General features: G+C 46.4%; 1 protein-coding gene across 2 annotated transcripts in view; it reads left to right on the top strand.

Annotated features, from left to right (window-relative positions):
- CACNA1B (calcium voltage-gated channel subunit alpha1 B) overlaps positions 1-16,868 on the top strand; it is a 199,015-nt gene that overhangs the window by 68,402 nt on the left and 113,745 nt on the right. For both annotated transcript variants that reach the window (XM_072352738.1, XM_072352737.1), the window contains exons 4-6: positions 2,865-2,956; positions 5,098-5,250; positions 7,694-7,881. In XM_072352738.1, the coding sequence (XP_072208839.1) occupies positions 2,865-2,956; positions 5,098-5,250; positions 7,694-7,881 (433 nt within the window). The remainder of the gene's footprint in view (positions 1-2,864; positions 2,957-5,097; positions 5,251-7,693; positions 7,882-16,868) is intronic.

A 16,868-nucleotide genomic window follows, 5' to 3' on the forward strand; every position in this document is an offset into this window, starting at 1 on the left:
AGTTGCTACTACGGCATCTGAAATAATCAGTCTGGGAATGTGATGATAGTGGGCTGGTGCCTGAGTCAGAGCAGAGCCATTTGCTGTGCAGGATGGACATCGGAGCCATTCTTGTTTAAGACCATTCATTCAAAGGCTCAGCAGGTTCATGGCGAGACTGGTGGTTATCCCCCATGGTTGATTCCATTGGTGTGAATTGGTGGTTGCTATTTCTCTTCACAAGGCGACTTCTGTGCTGCTGGCAAACTGGATCTTTTTCCTTTCTTCTTTTTCCCTCCAGGAAAGCTGTCTCATCAGTATTTAATCTCCCTCCTAATCCCACTGAAGAGTTTGACTCAGTTCTTATGAATGGGCTTTTTTTTTTTCCTGATAAGATGTCTGAAGAAAATTGCTCCTTCCACTTACTTTCTAGGACTGGAGTTTATAGTAAACAAAAAGATTCCATTAAAAACTACCTATATTTATGCCAGTCATTTCTCCTCTAGCTGAACCTGCTCTGGCACCGGTGTTTTCCAGCAGAGACACCTGCTTGGAAGTGTTAATAATTCTGTTCTTTATCTTGCTGCTGTTTGCTGTAGCTTTGTGTTATCTGCTTGCAAGCAGACACACTGAAGCTGCTGGACTCGCAGCCAGCCCCAGTTCTTTGGTGAGCATCTCTTGTGTGATTTATGGACAGTGATAAAAGGGGATAGCAGTGATATTGGGCAGCTCTGAAATGTGCAGCATCGCGTGGTAATGTGTCTTGTGGAACCAGTGCATAGAAATACTGAGCTCCCAGGTACTTCCAGAAGCGGATTGCTAATTATTTATGTTAGCAGAATGTTCACTTCCCCTCTGTTCCTTGCATCCTTCTGTACCCAGAGGAATGAGCTCTCTTTATAATTGATTCCAGGCTTTCTTAGAACAAAAGATATTGGGCATTTATCACAAATTTGGCCCTGGTGTCTGGGAGCAGATGTCAGAGCTTGTTAGTGTGGAGGTGGTGGTGCACAGTGCTGTATGTAGCCGAGTTAGCATCTAAGTGAGGAGCAGCGCACAGCCAGCCCTGAGCACTGCTGAGCTAGCAGGATACGTGCCCAGATCCCTAGAGCTGCAGTAACATAGTTTGCTTTTTTAATGCCAAGACTACTGAAGAAGGCAGAACTGGAAGGAAGACCTTCAGCCATTGATTCCCTGGGACCGTTTCATGGTGTCTCACACTCACTCCTGTTTTGTCCTTGATGAGCTCAGAAACAAATTAATGAACATACAGAGTATCCCCCCCCCCCCCCCCCTCCTTCCAACTCAGCCTGTGGCACAAACCTGCCTGATGACAGCACAAATCCATCTTAGCTCGCTGGAGACTAATTGTGCTTTTAGCAGCAACACCTGAGGTGGATGTTCAAGATTATCTTTCAGCGTGAAGTGTGCACAGTTCCCTGGCTGCTGAGGTTTATAAGCGAGCAATTATGTTGTGAGGATGGAAGGAAGAGAAAAGAGGAGCAAAATCATTGGCATGAGCACGGAAAGTAAAATTAAAGTCTCTGAATACAATAGCCCCTGGTTTAAATCATCTCCTGTTGCTTCTGCTCAAATTGCACCCATAGAGCTGATGTAACACGAATTTTCAGGTCGTGGAAATGTAGGAACAGGTGTCCTATAGAATAGATACTCTGCTCCTCAGGTTCTGGCTTGCTGCTGCCTCTGTTGCCATCCAGCATCTCAGCATGCTTTTTCCTGATCTCCAGCACCTCCTGCTGATTGAGTCTGGCCCTTTCCGCACAGCAATGCTGAGCCTGCTCTTCCCTGGCCCACACTTGGCAGCAGCACGAAGTCAGTCAGTAAGTCAAGGACAGGGCTTTTATTCTGGAAGCTCTGAGCGCAGCCCCATCCTCCATGGCCACGTCTTCCATGGCCCACTTTGCCAGACATCCTGCATTATACATACTACATAGTGAAACAGCATGTCTCCTTCTGTATAACTCTGATTTTCTTTGCATTTTTATGGCAGCTGGCCACTTCTTGGCTGAGAGCTCAGCTATACGTTATCAGGCATTGAGCAAAATGGCTCCTTGGCAGGTGGAGGCTGATCTTGGGTGCACGTTGTGGGTGCTCTACACCTCTCAGAGTGTTTCTGTGTGTTGTTGCGAGGGAAATGGACAATGGGAAATGATTTCAAACTAAAAGAGAGGAGATTGAACTTGGGTGTAAGGAAGAAGGTTTGTTTTACAGTGAAGCACTGGCACAGGTTGCCCAGATTGATGGTAGATGCCCCATCCTTGGAGACATCCAAGGTCAGGCTGGATGAGGTTCCAAGCACCCAGTCAAGCTGTAGATGTCCCTGTTTGCTGTAGTGAGTTGGGCCAAATGGCCTTGAAGCGTTCCTTCTAACTCAAACAATTATATTGATTCTGTGACCCACTATGACTGAGTGCTTGCTTCCTACATGGATGCCCATGTTTGGCAACCTCCTTCCAGCTCCCCACCCTGGATTGCAAGAGATCTTCTCTGCTGAGAGTGAATGGCCTCAAGCTGCATCAGGGGATGTTCATGTTGGATGTTTGAGGATCTGTATTTCTTCTTAGAGCCACGTAAGCGTATCAGAGGAAACGCTCCCTACTCTCTAGACATTCTCCTCAAATAAGATTCTCTGAGCAAAAATTCATTTTGCAGAGATAAACTGTATAACCAGAAACTTCTTTAAATATTATGAAACACCGGGCATAGGTACCTGAGGGATCTCTGGATTTATTGCAGAAGGCTCTGGCTGGTAATTTCTAGCACAGCTGAGGGGGTTCTCTCCCTCTTACTGTCTTAAAATGCCAACCCACATTTGCATTTAATCTCATATTCCCCTCTCTTTCTCTTCTCTTCATGAACTTTAGGATTCTAGCAACCGCTGGGACTGACTTTGACCTGCGGACCCTGCGAGCTGTTCGCGTGCTGCGGCCGCTGAAGCTGGTGTCAGGAATCCCAAGTGAGTGCCGTGAACTTGTCACCTTCATAGCCATATTGCTTCTATCCTTTTTGGTGTCTCACGTGCTCTTATGAACAACCATAAAATTCCCCTTTCAAGGCTTTGGGGTTTTGCTGTCCATGTTTTGGTACAGCCATCTGACGTAGCAATGTGCTCCTGAATTCTGATGGTGCATGGCAGGGTGTTGTGGTGGAGTCTCCAACCCTGGAGGTGTTCAAGAAGCATTTGGATGTTGTACTGAAGGACGTGGTTTAGTGGAAATATTGGTGAGAGGTGAACAGTTGGACTGGATGCTCTTGGAGGTCTTTTCCAGTCTTGGAGATGCTGTGATTCTGTGATTCCTTGTCCTTGTTCACCAGTTGCTCTGCACAGTTGGCTGTCAGGAGCGTATTTCATTTCTGGATGTGGAACAGAGAGGTCTTCTCTCTAGCAAGAGCCAGTGAAAGGAAACCCCTTAGCTCAGGGGATGCTCTGCTCTGTATTAACTCCTTGCCTGCTGGCCAGCTGCTACCTCAGGATCAAACTGTCAGTGCTGTAGATATGAAGCAAAGTTTTATGCTATGCACTAACTGCAAATCTTCTCCAAATCAGCATCCTTTCATGGGCAGGGCTTCGGTCTGAATGCCCACATAGGCCAGGTCTTTGGTTAGCTCTGGGAAAGCCACTACTTACTAATGTATATGTAAAAAGGAGATGCTCTGTGTTTGCCTTGTCCACATCCAAGGATGCTGGAGAAACAAGGCTTGGGAAAAAGCTGATTTTTTTATTTTATTATCTGCTATATGTTTTTATTCAGGTAGCTCAGGATGTGCCTTGTGCACCTGAAATACTGTCTGCTTTCTCCACGTACTGCAGTCCCTTCAATAAAAGATATTGCTTCTGCTGATGACTGCTATGGGGAAAAGGGCCTCAAGTCACGGAATTCTGACTTAAATTACTTGCAGCCAACATGAGTATCGGCTCACTGAGTGTTGAGGGGAAAAAAAAAGGGCTGAATTGATGATATAAATGTTTACAGAAACACCAGGCCCTGCTGTCCCTGCTATGGGCTGTGATCCCTTGGGGTGTTGTTGTCTGGGTAAGATGCTCTCTCCCATCTGGTGTCATGCCCTGGACCTGCACAATCATAACCATAGAATTACCTGAGTTGGAAGGGACCTTTGTAAATCGTCTGGTCCAACCCCTGGTGATGAACAGGAACACTTACAGTTCCATTAGGTGCTCAGAGCCCTGTCCAGCCTGACCTTGGGAGTCTGGATGGCCAGATGGCACAACCACCTCTCTGGGCAACAATATTTTCCCATAGGGCACTATTAGATTTAGTGAAAGCTGTGCTCATTGTGTATTTCCCTCCCCCCCTCATAATAACTGTAAAACTCAAGGCTCATTCACACAATCATCTTACATGCTTTTCTTCTACGCTCTAGGTAGTTTTTCCTCTCCAGCAGATCTTAATGCTTTTTATTTTAATCCTGTATGCCCTCGCAGTGCCCTCAGCAGTGCTGAGCAGTGCAAGGTGGTGAGACAGCGATGACCCTTCCTTCTCAGCACCTTACAGCAGGCCACCAAGGTGGCTTTCAGCTGCCAGTTATCGCTGAATTTATTTTGTTATGTGCGTCTGCATGACGTTATCTGACACCTCCATCTCACCAGCCTCTCTAGCCTTATCTCCCCTGGTTTTAATTGAAAATGAGTTTTAGTGCCTGTGAGAAAGCTATGGATGGAGAGCCCTGGGAGGAGGGCGTTTGAGTCTGGTTTTATTCCTTTTGCTTCTATGCTGGTTTTGTGGAAGCAGAACTCAGGCCACCAGCACTGTCAGGGGAGATGCTCTAAGGGCCTAGTTTGGCCCCTGGCTGAATATGGGGACTCCACCAACTGCAGGGAACGTCCTTTTAAGTCTCTGAAGCTTAAGAGACCTTTGAATCTGGGATCTGAAGAAAGGAGATCAGAAAAAGATAACTTTCCTGGTTGCGTGTCTGAAATATTGTGTGAAGGCTTTACAGCACCCTAGGAAAGCAGCACTGCATGGTGTTCCAGTCCTAATCTGTCCCTTAAATACCCCATGTCCCCTGCCTCACCTCCCTTCCCCAGCCCTCATTTTCCTTCCCTTCCTGATGGCCTCTATTTCCCTGTCCCTGCAGGTTTGCAGGTCGTCCTCAAGTCCATCATGAAGGCGATGGTGCCTCTGCTTCAGATTGGGCTGCTCCTCTTCTTCGCCATCGTGATGTTTGCCATCATCGGTTTGGAGTTCTACATGGGGAAGTTTCACAAAACCTGCTTCTCTAATGAGACAGGTGAGTTTGGAGCTTTGCTGCCATCCCAGTGTATCTCGTGGCACTCTGAGATCCCATGCTTTCCATCTCCACTTCCATCCTTTGCCAGTGGGCAAAATGATATAGATATATTTGTATTTCCTCCCCAGAAACCTAGTTAGCTTGGAATGGAAAAATAAAACCCAGCACTGTGATCTCTGCAAACAACCCTGACATCAGGGTCCCAGTGCCAAGCTGGGGGCTGAGAACAGATTTTGTCACTGTGCCCCATGGTGTGTGAATGGCTGCTGCTTGCTGAGTGACCCCCCCAGCCAGGAATTGGGAGTGCAGCCAGAAAATGCTGCATGTCACATCTCTACCCAACAGCACCCGACATCTCGGTGGTGCAGAAAGCAGCTCTGCTTACGGGCACTGAACCCTACCTTTCCCCTCCTGATGCACTCGTGGTAGGGTGAGTTATGGGGATCGATGCCACCTGCTTTGCAGGAAATGATGCTTCTGGAAAGGCAGTGAGGCTTCCTGGCTCTGCAGTCCCCGAGCGGAGCAGCAGAGCATCCCACAATGCTGTCAGTGCAGCCTTTTAAACCCTAAGTGCTCATCAGCTCCAAAGAGGTGCATTAACGAGCCCAGGCCTGAGACCATGTGCTGAGAAAGCTGACTTCAGCGCACGAATGTGAACCTCATTAAAAAGATTCCCGTGTCAAAGGGTCACAGTTTGGTGGATGAGGAGTTGCTCAAGTTGGTGTCAATGCAAATCCTCAAAGTGAGAAACCTGCCGAGATTTTTTCCTGTGATTGGGGAGTAGATGAGGGGTATCAGTCATGAATTCAGGTCGTTGTGGAGGGAAGAAAGTGGAAGTGTCAGCAGTCAGTGTTGCTTTAGGCCTGTGAGCCCAGAAGCCCTGCAGGAACAAACTGTGACGGAGGGATGCTGGGATCCAGAACATGGCAAAAAGTTCATTTGAGGCTGTCAGCACTCAGCCTGGCATGAAAAATGGGTACAAAAAATTAGTAGCTGTGTATTGTCTGATGGGTGCCAGACTTGTTTTCCTCTCCTGGCAGCCTCCGTGCAGTCTTGTTCTGCAGACACAGGATAGTTTTTAAGCAGGTGTCCACTGCAGCTCACCAAGGCCAAACACTCTGAATCTGCTCTAAAAACCAGGGGGAATCATATTTACTTCCCATTTTTCCCTGGTGTGCTCCCTTTCCTCCTCTATTTACCTCAGCTTTAGGGGTAGGGACCAGTTCTGCTCTGTTGGTGTCTTTCTTTCCGAGAGAAAAAACATACTCATTGCTTTTTTAGAGCTGCAAAAGGCCAAAGAGATTCTCTGTTAGAGTCCACAGACAATCAGCCAGAACCAGGTTTGGTATCTCTTTGCACATCCCTGTCTCACCAACCCCTTCCCAAAGCCTGCAGTGACCCAGGTGGGAGCTGGGGAGCGATGCCCCACATTGAGGTGTTGAGTCAACAGGAAAAGGCTGCACGTGCACACACATCCTGCATCCTGCAGCCACGCTGATGGGTTTCTTCTCCTCCTGCAGGCTTTGCTCTGTGGAAAGATTAGTCTTAATTATTGTTAGCGCTGATTTTGTTTCCTCCCCCCAGTGAATTTGATTTTGTGGAGTTTGCTGCTCCACCACCATAACGTGTCGCTTTTAAAACCATTTAATATTTCCAGAATTGCAACTCTGTGTAAGCAGGGACGTACTTGGTTTATTTATTTACTTTGAAAACCCAGCATTTGTTTTTCCAAACTGCTCTCTGCTGGTGCTCACAATATCTATGGAGGGCTGCAATGACTCACAGCTGGCCCTGGAAGACATGGGACGCTTTTGGCCATCCCCAGTGGCCCTGAACCACTGCAGACTGCTTTCCCCTTTGCGCTCCCTGAACCAGAGCTCAGTGGAGCAGCCCCATCCCTGCTGCTGGATGCTGTCTCTGACCTTGGGGCAGAAACATGGAGCTTACAGTGAGACTGGAGCTGAGCAATTAGCTGTGTGAAGCTGTATTTGTATCTCACAGCGTTTTCTTGTACACAACCGTTTCTAAACCTTTGATTGTATTTTACTGCACTGTTTCTTTTTCATAGTGCTCCTGATCAGTGGCACCAGCGGGCATGGGTTAGTGATGGGCCTTGGCTGGTCAGGTTGGACATGGTGATCCTGAAGATCTTTCTAACCCAGATGATGATGATGATCCTGTATATGATGTGGTTGAGCACTGGGGTGAACTGTGGGCAGCTCAGAGGTAGTTCTGCTCCACTCTGCCACTTAACTGCCCCTCAAAGCATGGCGGTATACATTTGCTTGCACGAGCATAACATCTTTTACATGTCCAGAGTGGCACCAAGGAATCATGAAATGCAAACCAGGTTCATGTGATGGTGCGAGGAGGACCCAGCAGTGCCAGCTGCTTTGGCTGGCTTTAATCAGTAAGTTTTTTCTCCCTCTGTTCTCCTGTACAGGTGAAGAGGTGGGAGATTTTCCTTGTGGAGAGGAGCCTCCTGCCAGGCAATGTGAGAGTGGAACCACCTGCAGGGAATACTGGCAAGGGCCCAACTACGGCATCACCAACTTCGACAACATCCTCTTTGCTGTGCTCACCGTCTTCCAGTGCATCACCATGGAGGGATGGACTGACATCCTCTACAACGTGAGTCTTCAGCTGGAGCTGTAGGGCTCCTGGGTGCTGGTTTGCATTGCGCTACTCGCCGAATGGTTGTGCTTTGTTAGGATCTTCCCATATTTCCATAGTGGGTGTAACAGGTCTGAGGGATGATCCCAAGTGTTCTGTACTTCCATTTCCTAGGATGGTAAAGGACATCATCTAGTACAGCAGCACAAAGGAGAAAGTGCTTTTCAACTTGCTTTAGGAATGGGGATGATTTAGCAATGTATGACTGCATCAGCTGCTTCTTTCTGTTGACTGTGGTAGGAAGGATGGTCTGACAGCTATTTGTGGATGATCTGAATTACCATGTCCTATCTTAGGCAGAAGTGCCAGTGTGGAAAATAAACCATAGCAGCATTCATAGACCATTTCCTTGACTGGTAGGACTACAAAATATTCCATCTACTTCATTATAGACTTTGGACCCACGCTGGGCTCTTATGTAGACCTTCCTGTGAGGGTTTCTGTAGCAACAGGGAAGTATTATTAATATCAACCACAGTAAATTGCAAGGTACAAATCATCAGGGCTTGAAGCTGATATATCTGATTTATCACCTTTGCCATCTATAGCTCAGTTCCTCTGTTTCTTCCTGCTTGAGGTGATCTCTAGAAGGGCCTGTTTTCCCACTGCACGCCCTCCCCTGAAACTCTATCACACAACTGGGTTCTCCCACTCTCATTCAACAATCCCATTCCTTCCTCTATTGCCAACTGTTGTAAGAAAAGCCCATTAGTGTCCTGGCTGGGATTGATTAATCAATATGTGGTCTATTAGATCATTTTCTCCCAAACTGCTTTTTGTACCACATGCAAAAAACAGAGCTTAGTATTGGGGCATTGATTGTGGGGGTTGCTTTGAATACTGTTATAGTATCATTTTAGATGTCCCTTAATCTAATTGGAAATAGATGTTTGGATGAGATGCAGCATGTATTTGCTGTAGAACATTAGGCCTTGCCTGAGACCCCAACCTCGGTTAGCTTTTCATGGTTGATGGGTTCACAGCTCTGTTGGCTTGGAGGATCTCTGGATGCTTTACTTGCAGCGTGGTGCTACCAAACCACTTTGCAGCCTTCCCACATGTGGTGCCTGCAGCCAGCTCTGCGCCTCCTCCTGAGCCCCATTCCTATGCTGTTCTTCTTGTTGAAGAGCTGGCTGTCCTTCTGCAGGTTAGCAGCCAAGAAAAGATGTGGGTGGAAAAGATGCACCCTTAAGTTTTTCACAGCTTCAGCCATTGGCTGTTCTCTGGCTGCTTGGCTTTCATCTTGCTTTCTCCCATGCTCACGTTGGGTTTGTCAAAAAGAAGCAAAAGGAGAAGCAAAAAAAAAAGAAAACTGAAAAAAAAAGAAGCAAACCCCCCAGCCTTGCTGCAGTCATGGCAGCACAGCGATGCACTGAGTGTCTGTGGCTAACAGCAGTGCAAAGAGTCCTTCCAGCTCTGACCTGTCCCACATCTCGGTTGCAATCAGCTGGGTTCCTACTGCAGCCGTGCTGGATTAGCAGCAAGTGTTGCCTCTTGCATCCAGGAGAATTTTTGCAGTGCTGGAATGCGTTTTTCTGTTAGATCTCCTGAAGGAAAGCTGCATTCCCCAAGTGCAGGATCCTCGTCGGAGCTATGAACCTAGTTCCAACGTGTAGCTTAATTAAGATTTGCAAAGGTCTGTGAGACTACAAGATACAGTCTGTGTAAACTGTGACTATGCATTAATAAGGAACAAAGCTGGTGTTTCTCCCACCAAGCAGAAACCGTGGAAGGCTGGTCTTCTCTTCCCTTGGTCCTTATCTGACCAATGCCATACGCTGGGTTTGCTTGGCTGGAGTGGGTTTGCTGCCTTTTACACACCCTCCTTCTTGATGTTAAAACAGATGTCCCTACCTCGGAACCGTCCTTAGTGTTGAAATCCCTAGGAGGCCGGGCAGCGTAGAACTGAGTGCAATTACAGGGAAGCTGAGGTTACCGGCTGTTTCCTTAATGGGCCATTCATTTCCTCCTTCAAAATAGTGATTGATTGATCGCGCTGCATGAATGGGGCTTTGTTTCTGCTCCTCTTCCTGCTATGGGGTGCTAAGAGCTAGAATTAGTCTTTGCAGTCAGGATGGGGTCAGTCGCAGAGTGAAACGGCTTCACCACTTCTGCATTGACACAACCAGGGGACAGAAAAATGAAGGGCTGTGTCTGAAGGTTGATGTAAACTGATGCTCACGAGAAGAGGGAGCTTGGGCTCGAGACCGGTGACTTGGCTGAGGTCTTTCCAAAGGTTCCAATGGGAGCTGCTTTGTGAGGGTTATTGAGTCATTTCTTCATGATTTCACATGGTGTGCAGATGCATCTTCCATACATTGCTTGTCATCGAAGGCAAGGCTTTGCAGTCAGTAATTACCTTGCCAGTATCCACTCCTCCCGTGATAAATTGAGGAATTAGGAGGGCAGAGAGAATGCTGGCTCACAAATCTCAGCCCGGTTTTTCCTTGCTGATCCTCTGTTTATACTTCCACAGAGTTTCGTTTTAATTGGGGCCAAAGAAAGCTTTCTAGCAAGGCTTTATCTGGAGGGTGATTTATGCTCGAAGCAGAAAGACTGAATCGTTAATCAGGTGAAATGCGTTAGGAGTAAGCTGGGGAAAACTCCTTCCTGAGTCAGCAGCACAAAAGCACCAGAGCAATATCTCCACAGGAGCACTTCTGTGGGCTGCAGATTTGTCGGCTGAGGTGTTGCTTAGAGCCAAAAAGACATGAGGAGCAACAGGTGGTTTGGGGAGGTCATTGTGTGCAAAGGACTGGAGACAAGAAAGTACCTTTTGCCTTCTGAAGTAGAGCCAGAGAATCTTTTGGACTGGTTATATATTCAGTGGTTTGGGGAGGTTTTCGGGCTCAGTGCTGTGGCCCTTTTGCAGTTCCCTGGCACATAACCCTCTGGGAGATGCAGTTGTGCTTTTGCAGTTGAGGTGCACACTGAGCTTCCAAAGAGCTGAGGAGCCTGTTTTGGAGCTTTGTGGTCCCATTTCCCCTGTAGGAAACCATGGTTCAAACCTGACTCACCTGAAGCTGGTAGGAAGCTGCATGTTGACTTTGAAGGCAGCAGACTTTCACCTTTTATCGTTCCTCTGCAGGAGCTCAAGGATAACATGGTGGAATTTGCTTTGCAAAACAGGGGCTCCTTGCAGGAAAGGAGAAATGTCAAAGTGTACGCTCACTCTCTTTTGATCTTAATGGCAAGAGATTTTCCTGTTTCTTCTATTTTCTACTGTCAAATATTAGTGTCCAATGGGTATTACAAGAGCGTGGACTGGGCCTAACCTCTAATATGCTTGTAGGTAGAAAGGAACAGTTCAAATAAAATGTAAGTTTGCCCTAAATTGGATCTCAACTAGGACTATACCCTCACTGAATTTAGGATGATTCACTTGGTATTTTTTCACTCCTTTTTTGTGTCTTTGAATTTCCTGATTCCTACAAGGACACGGGATGAGAAGGTCGGGATGTAATTATTGTTCCATGCCCAGCCCAGAGGTGGGGGGTGTGTTGGAATTTATTGGGGCAGAAGAAAATCTGTATTTCCCAGTTGTTTGGAGAGATCACGTGTGTTTCTGGGGACTTCTGGCTTTCTGATGTTGCGCTGCCTGAGCTGAAGTGCTGTCTGGGAATGTGGCACCTGCCTGAAGCCTGGGCTGTGAGTGCAGGGAGAACATATACCACAAATCCCTGCGATCTGGTGTTCATCAGCACTGAGGATTTACTGTCACAACGAGGTTGCTCTTGGAAATACATTGAGCATGATAAGAGATGCTCGTGTCCAAGCACTGGTGACAGCTGGCAGTGCACGTACAATGCGTGCTGGAGCAGTGGCAGCTCAGCACCTGTACCATAGTTAGGTGTTGCTGCACGGATGTGAATGACGATGCTCTTTTCCTCCTGGCAGTTTCATAAAGAAGGAAAAATCCCTGAATGCTGTTAGTGTTAAATAGTGTTTACTATCCAGTTAGGATGACTGTAATCTTCTAATAAGCATCAGGCATCTCCTGCATGCACACAGGGCGATGGATAATCCCTCTTGTTGCTGCTTGAGGGGTAGTGTTGGTTTCTGGTGGTTCGGTACAACCAATTGCTTACAGGAAAGTTAAGCAGAGATGTCTGGAATGAGTTGGTACGCAGACCTGGTTACAGAGGTGTGGGTTTCACCCATGCTTCATGCTGGCTCTCTCTGGGCTGCATCCCATTGTGCTGTTGCAAGGTGCATTTGGCTCGAATAACAGGGAAGATCATTATTGTGTAGAAAGATGATTCTTTGAGGCTGACATCCCTTCATTTAAATTGTTCTAATCACTTGTTTGTGGCAGTCATGTAGCCCTCAGCATCTCTCCCATGCTTCAAAAATTCTTGTACAAACAGAACTACCCACCACTTGTATCCTGCTCCGGGCACCAACCTAATGGCTACGTGAAAATAACAAGCATTCTCCATGCCTTAAAACCCTCCCCAGAACTCCACGCTCTGTCCTGAGCACCTTGCTATGGAGCAGAAGGTGAACTGGAATTCTCACTTAGGTTTCCTGAGGGAGATGTTTAACAACAGGCTTTGAAATATCACTGTTAGTGATAAGACCTGGTTGGCTGTACGTAATACAGCAGTATAATAAATAGGCACGAATGAGCAGCACAGCCTTCACCTGCTCAGCTGAATTTATCTTCTGGCCCTTGTGAGACAGATCTAAATGGGAGGAATCTGCACCCCTGATGGGTCCTGTGTGGGAGGATGACCTGCCTGCACAACAGATTTTCACCACTCTAAATTCTGCCTTGGCCAGCATCCATTTATTCATGCCTTCCTCCCCCTTCTCCTGGATTTTGGAGCACCACAGAGTCTGTTTGCCAAAGAGCAAAGTCCCAGATCTTTTAGAATCATAGAATTGTTTGCATTGGAAGGGACCCTTAAAGGCCATCTGTTCCCACTGCCTGCAGTGCTCAGGGTCACCCACAGCTCCATCAGCACTCAGAGCCCCAACAGCCTGTCCTTGGGTGCCTGAAGGGATGGGGTATCACCACCTCTCTGGGCAACCTGTGCAGTGCCTCACTGCCTTCACTGTAAGCATAATCTTCCTTATAGCCAGTGTAAATCACCCCTTTTTTAGTGGGCAACCATTTCCCCTTGTCACCAGATCCTGATAAAGAGTCCATCCCCTTCTTCCTCACAGCCCCCCCCCCCGAGAGATGCAGTTGTGTTGTATGGCACTCTGTGTGTGCTTCCAAAGATACTGTAAATAGCAAATGGGGAGCTTGTCTAGGTCTGAAGTAGCTTTGCAATATCTAGACACTAGGACGGGACTGATGCATGTCTCTGGCCATGCCCCGGTCTCCATCTGTCTGGCAAAACAGACTGTCTGCCCCCACGTCTGTTGGAAGCTCTCAGTAAAGCTGAAAGGATCGGGCATTTCAGCCCTGATTCAGCACATTGGCCTGCTCAGAAAACCACTTGAGCAAATGGAAATGTAAAGTTGAGCAAGTGTTTAAGTGCCTCACCGAATTTTCTGCGTTTTATTGAGTGTCTCAATGAAGGTATATTCAGAATGACTGTGGGGCAGCCACCTCTAGGCTTTGATAGGAGACTTCAACATATACAGCCGGAGAATGACATACATCATACAAACTTAAAGAGCCCTTTCAACAGAGCAATTGCTCTCTGAAAAGAAATGAAAATCTCTCCAAACAACAGCTTAATCACCAGTGCCTGCCAAGAAAAGAAAACTCCAGCTGAAGAAATTCACTTGCAGCCTGACAACATTACAGCAGCGACGGTATAAGCAGCTCTCTTACATGCCCTGCAATTGGTTTCCTACAAAGGGAAATAAAAGCAGCTGGATGCTTTCAGAAGCATGCCAGCCTGCCTGAGCCATGACTGCTACATCTGTGGTTGAAGTGGTAAAGAATAACAGAAAAGTTCTTTGAGAGAAAGAAGCAGAAAAGAAAAAGGTGAAGACTTCATATGCTGTTGTAGTTCCTAAAGCAATTCAGAATACCAAACGCTAGGTGCTCCTGAAGAAGAGGCTGGATGTGCAAGGGATTCAGGATGATGTCTTTGATCTACGGACCGCGTGCCCTAGAGCACAGATGAGCTGTGCTAAGAGGTGCAGTATTGACATATGGGGTTGTGCTGTTGTTAGGCAGCTTGACAGTGGGATGAGTGGGATGCTCAGTGCGTGGGTGGGATGCTGGGTTTGGGAACCTGCACAGATGGTGATCACGGGTCTGTTTTCTGTGCTGTGTCAGTGACAGGGAGGCAAGGAACAGTCTGCTGGGGCAGAGGTCCTCTGTGCTCAGCATGTTGGCACATATCTTAAGGGTGCTACAAGGTGCAAACTGAGGCTGCCGTTTGGCTGGGGCTTCATCATTCTCCTTCGCAAGCAAAGCCTCTCTTCTTTCTCCTCCAACAGGTCAAGTTTCTAGAGTTATAGAGACTTTGAAATGGGTTGTTTTTTAAATCCATATGCATCTTCTGAGGAAAACAGTTCAGTGGGCATGGTGGTGATGGGTTGGTGGTTGAATCTTTTCTGACCTTAAGGATTCTATGATTCTTCAAGCAGTGCTCTTGTAGCCCTTATTGCTTGTAGATCCATGCATCAAAGTCAAGCATGCACTCAGCTACTCTCTTACAGGAGGTAATTGTCTAAGTAAGGAAAGCAGCATAACTGTTCATGAAACAAGACATGCTCTAGATCAAAGTCACCTTGTCTTGGACTGAAAAGTCCTGATGAAGTGAGAGATGCGTGGATCTACAAGGTTTTGTAGTCACACAGGAGCACAGGGTACAGCCCATTGAATAGATAGGGCTCATCTCCCTATTGCAGGCTATGTTAGTTGTGCTAATGAACTAATTTATGGAAGGTTCTCCTATCTTTAAAGGCAAGGTTTGTTGTGACACTGTGATTAAGAGTTGCTCTGCTATAATCTAATTAGAAGTTTTGAGGATGGTCATCCTGAACTGGATAAAAGTATATATTTGCCATATGGAAAGATACACATACAAAGACTTGTACCAAGTTCTTGACTGAGACCTGACCAACCAAACTTGCGCTGCTGCTCTAATTAACATGTTGCATAAAACCTTTGTGAAATATCCTTAGGTAGAACTGGGAGGATCTTCACCAACTACCATTATTTTTTCTGCCTGAAATGGGAAAATGGTGGTAAGAAATGAGTTTTGGGCTCCTGTCCTGAGAAGCAGAGCATGCATTGACAAAGGACTGTTGGACCCGGAGGGTCTTGCTGTGCTCTGAAGTTTGTGTGGTTGAGATCTCAGCTCAAGCTTATTTTGTAGGCTGTAGAAATGCCTACAAAGGTATTTTTTTTTGCTTATAATTGACTAGAGGAGATAGCTGTGCAGCTGGAGGTATTCTCATTAGAAGACAAAACGAGAAGGTGGCCTGACCTAAATAGATCCATACCTTGCGCAAACCTAATTCTCTGTTGAGGGATGCACATAACAATAGCCTATTGTTCAGATTTTATGCAACAAAATCAAGAACTTAATTCAGTTAAACAGATTTCTGCTATTGAAAGTTTCATGGGAAGCTTTTGCCTACAATGTTGGGAGGGAAAATCACCGCTTAAAGTATACAGGCTTTTTTTTCTTTCAGGAAAAGTCTAGACCTACATTTAAGATGATGAGCAAGCCAGTGCATTATTCTTAGGGCTGTCATTATCTGCAATGATTTTGGGCATCGATCCACAATTTCCCATGGTCATTGTCAGAAAGCGAGTATTGAATTCTTTGTTAAGTGTTCTGGGAATCCGTCCATGTGAGTGGCTCTGTCTTGCTGACTTAGGGGTACAGGCCATGGGGGCTGCTCGGCAAGAAGACAAGTTTATTCTGCATCTACTCACCAGGCCAGCAAAATTCATATTATAGTCTGAATGTACATTTACCCTGATGTAAATATTGCATGTATCCTTGAGCAACTGCAGCTCATAAATAACTGTGTCTGTGTGCATGTGTGTTTGTTTTCCTCTCTCATTACGACTTTAGGAGTGATTTGGGGGATAACTTTGTCTATCTGATGAAAGACGGTGTGTTCCTTAAGCCTTGATGGTTGGTTATGCAGTAAAAGAAAAAAGATCAAGGAAGCCATGGGCTTAATTCTAAGTGTAACATCACTTACGCATGAGTCTTTTCAAGTAGTGAGTGAAATACAAAGAGCTCTTTCCAAGAATCTCAAACTCAAGAGCAGCGCTTGTTTTCCAAGGAGCAGCCCTTCCACAACCTCTGTGCTAACCTTCTGGGGGCACTTGGCAATGTAAGGGCTCTCCCTTCCCAGAAAGCAGGTCTTGGCTTCTTGCTCGGAGAAGAGAAACTTGAAGGCAACGATGGCCACTGTGGTGCCTGTTTTGATAATAGATTAAACTGGAGTTGTGCTGCCCATTAGGATCTCTGTTTGAGTCATGCTCAGTTGAAATAAGTAGTTGGTTTTATTTGTAATCTGGCATTTAAATGGTGAATATTAAATGCATGTAGGGAAGGTTTGCTGTTTGTTAGATGACACCTTTGAGAGCTTTGAAATGCTTGTTCCTAATGAGGTCTGGGCTCTAACTGCCCAGTGTGGTTCCTGGGTTACTAGTTGCATGATCATTGCGTAATGCTTTCTCCTGGTTACTCCATCATAGATCTGACCTTCCTTAGCATGAACAAACATTGCCCGTTTCCTACAGGAGTTGCTTCGACCCAGTTTACATTCATAATTCAAGTCCAAAGCTGTTTAAAATAAGAAAGAGGGGAGATTAGCAAAAGGAAATAGGTAGAGTCCCTTGGCCTGCCTGTAATTTCTGACAGTGAATGAGAGTTTTCACAGCACCGGGCACACTCATGAATAGAGCAGCTGAGTGAGTCCACGCTATCAGGGCACAGAATGAATTTTTTATCGAGAAGTCCTGTTAGCATATTTACGTATTGATTTGTTGGAGCCGTAAACCTGCAGAT

This window comes from Excalfactoria chinensis, chromosome 18 (assembly GCF_039878825.1).
Source record: "Excalfactoria chinensis isolate bCotChi1 chromosome 18, bCotChi1.hap2, whole genome shotgun sequence".
NCBI classification, from domain to species: Eukaryota; Metazoa; Chordata; class Aves; order Galliformes; family Phasianidae; genus Excalfactoria; species Excalfactoria chinensis.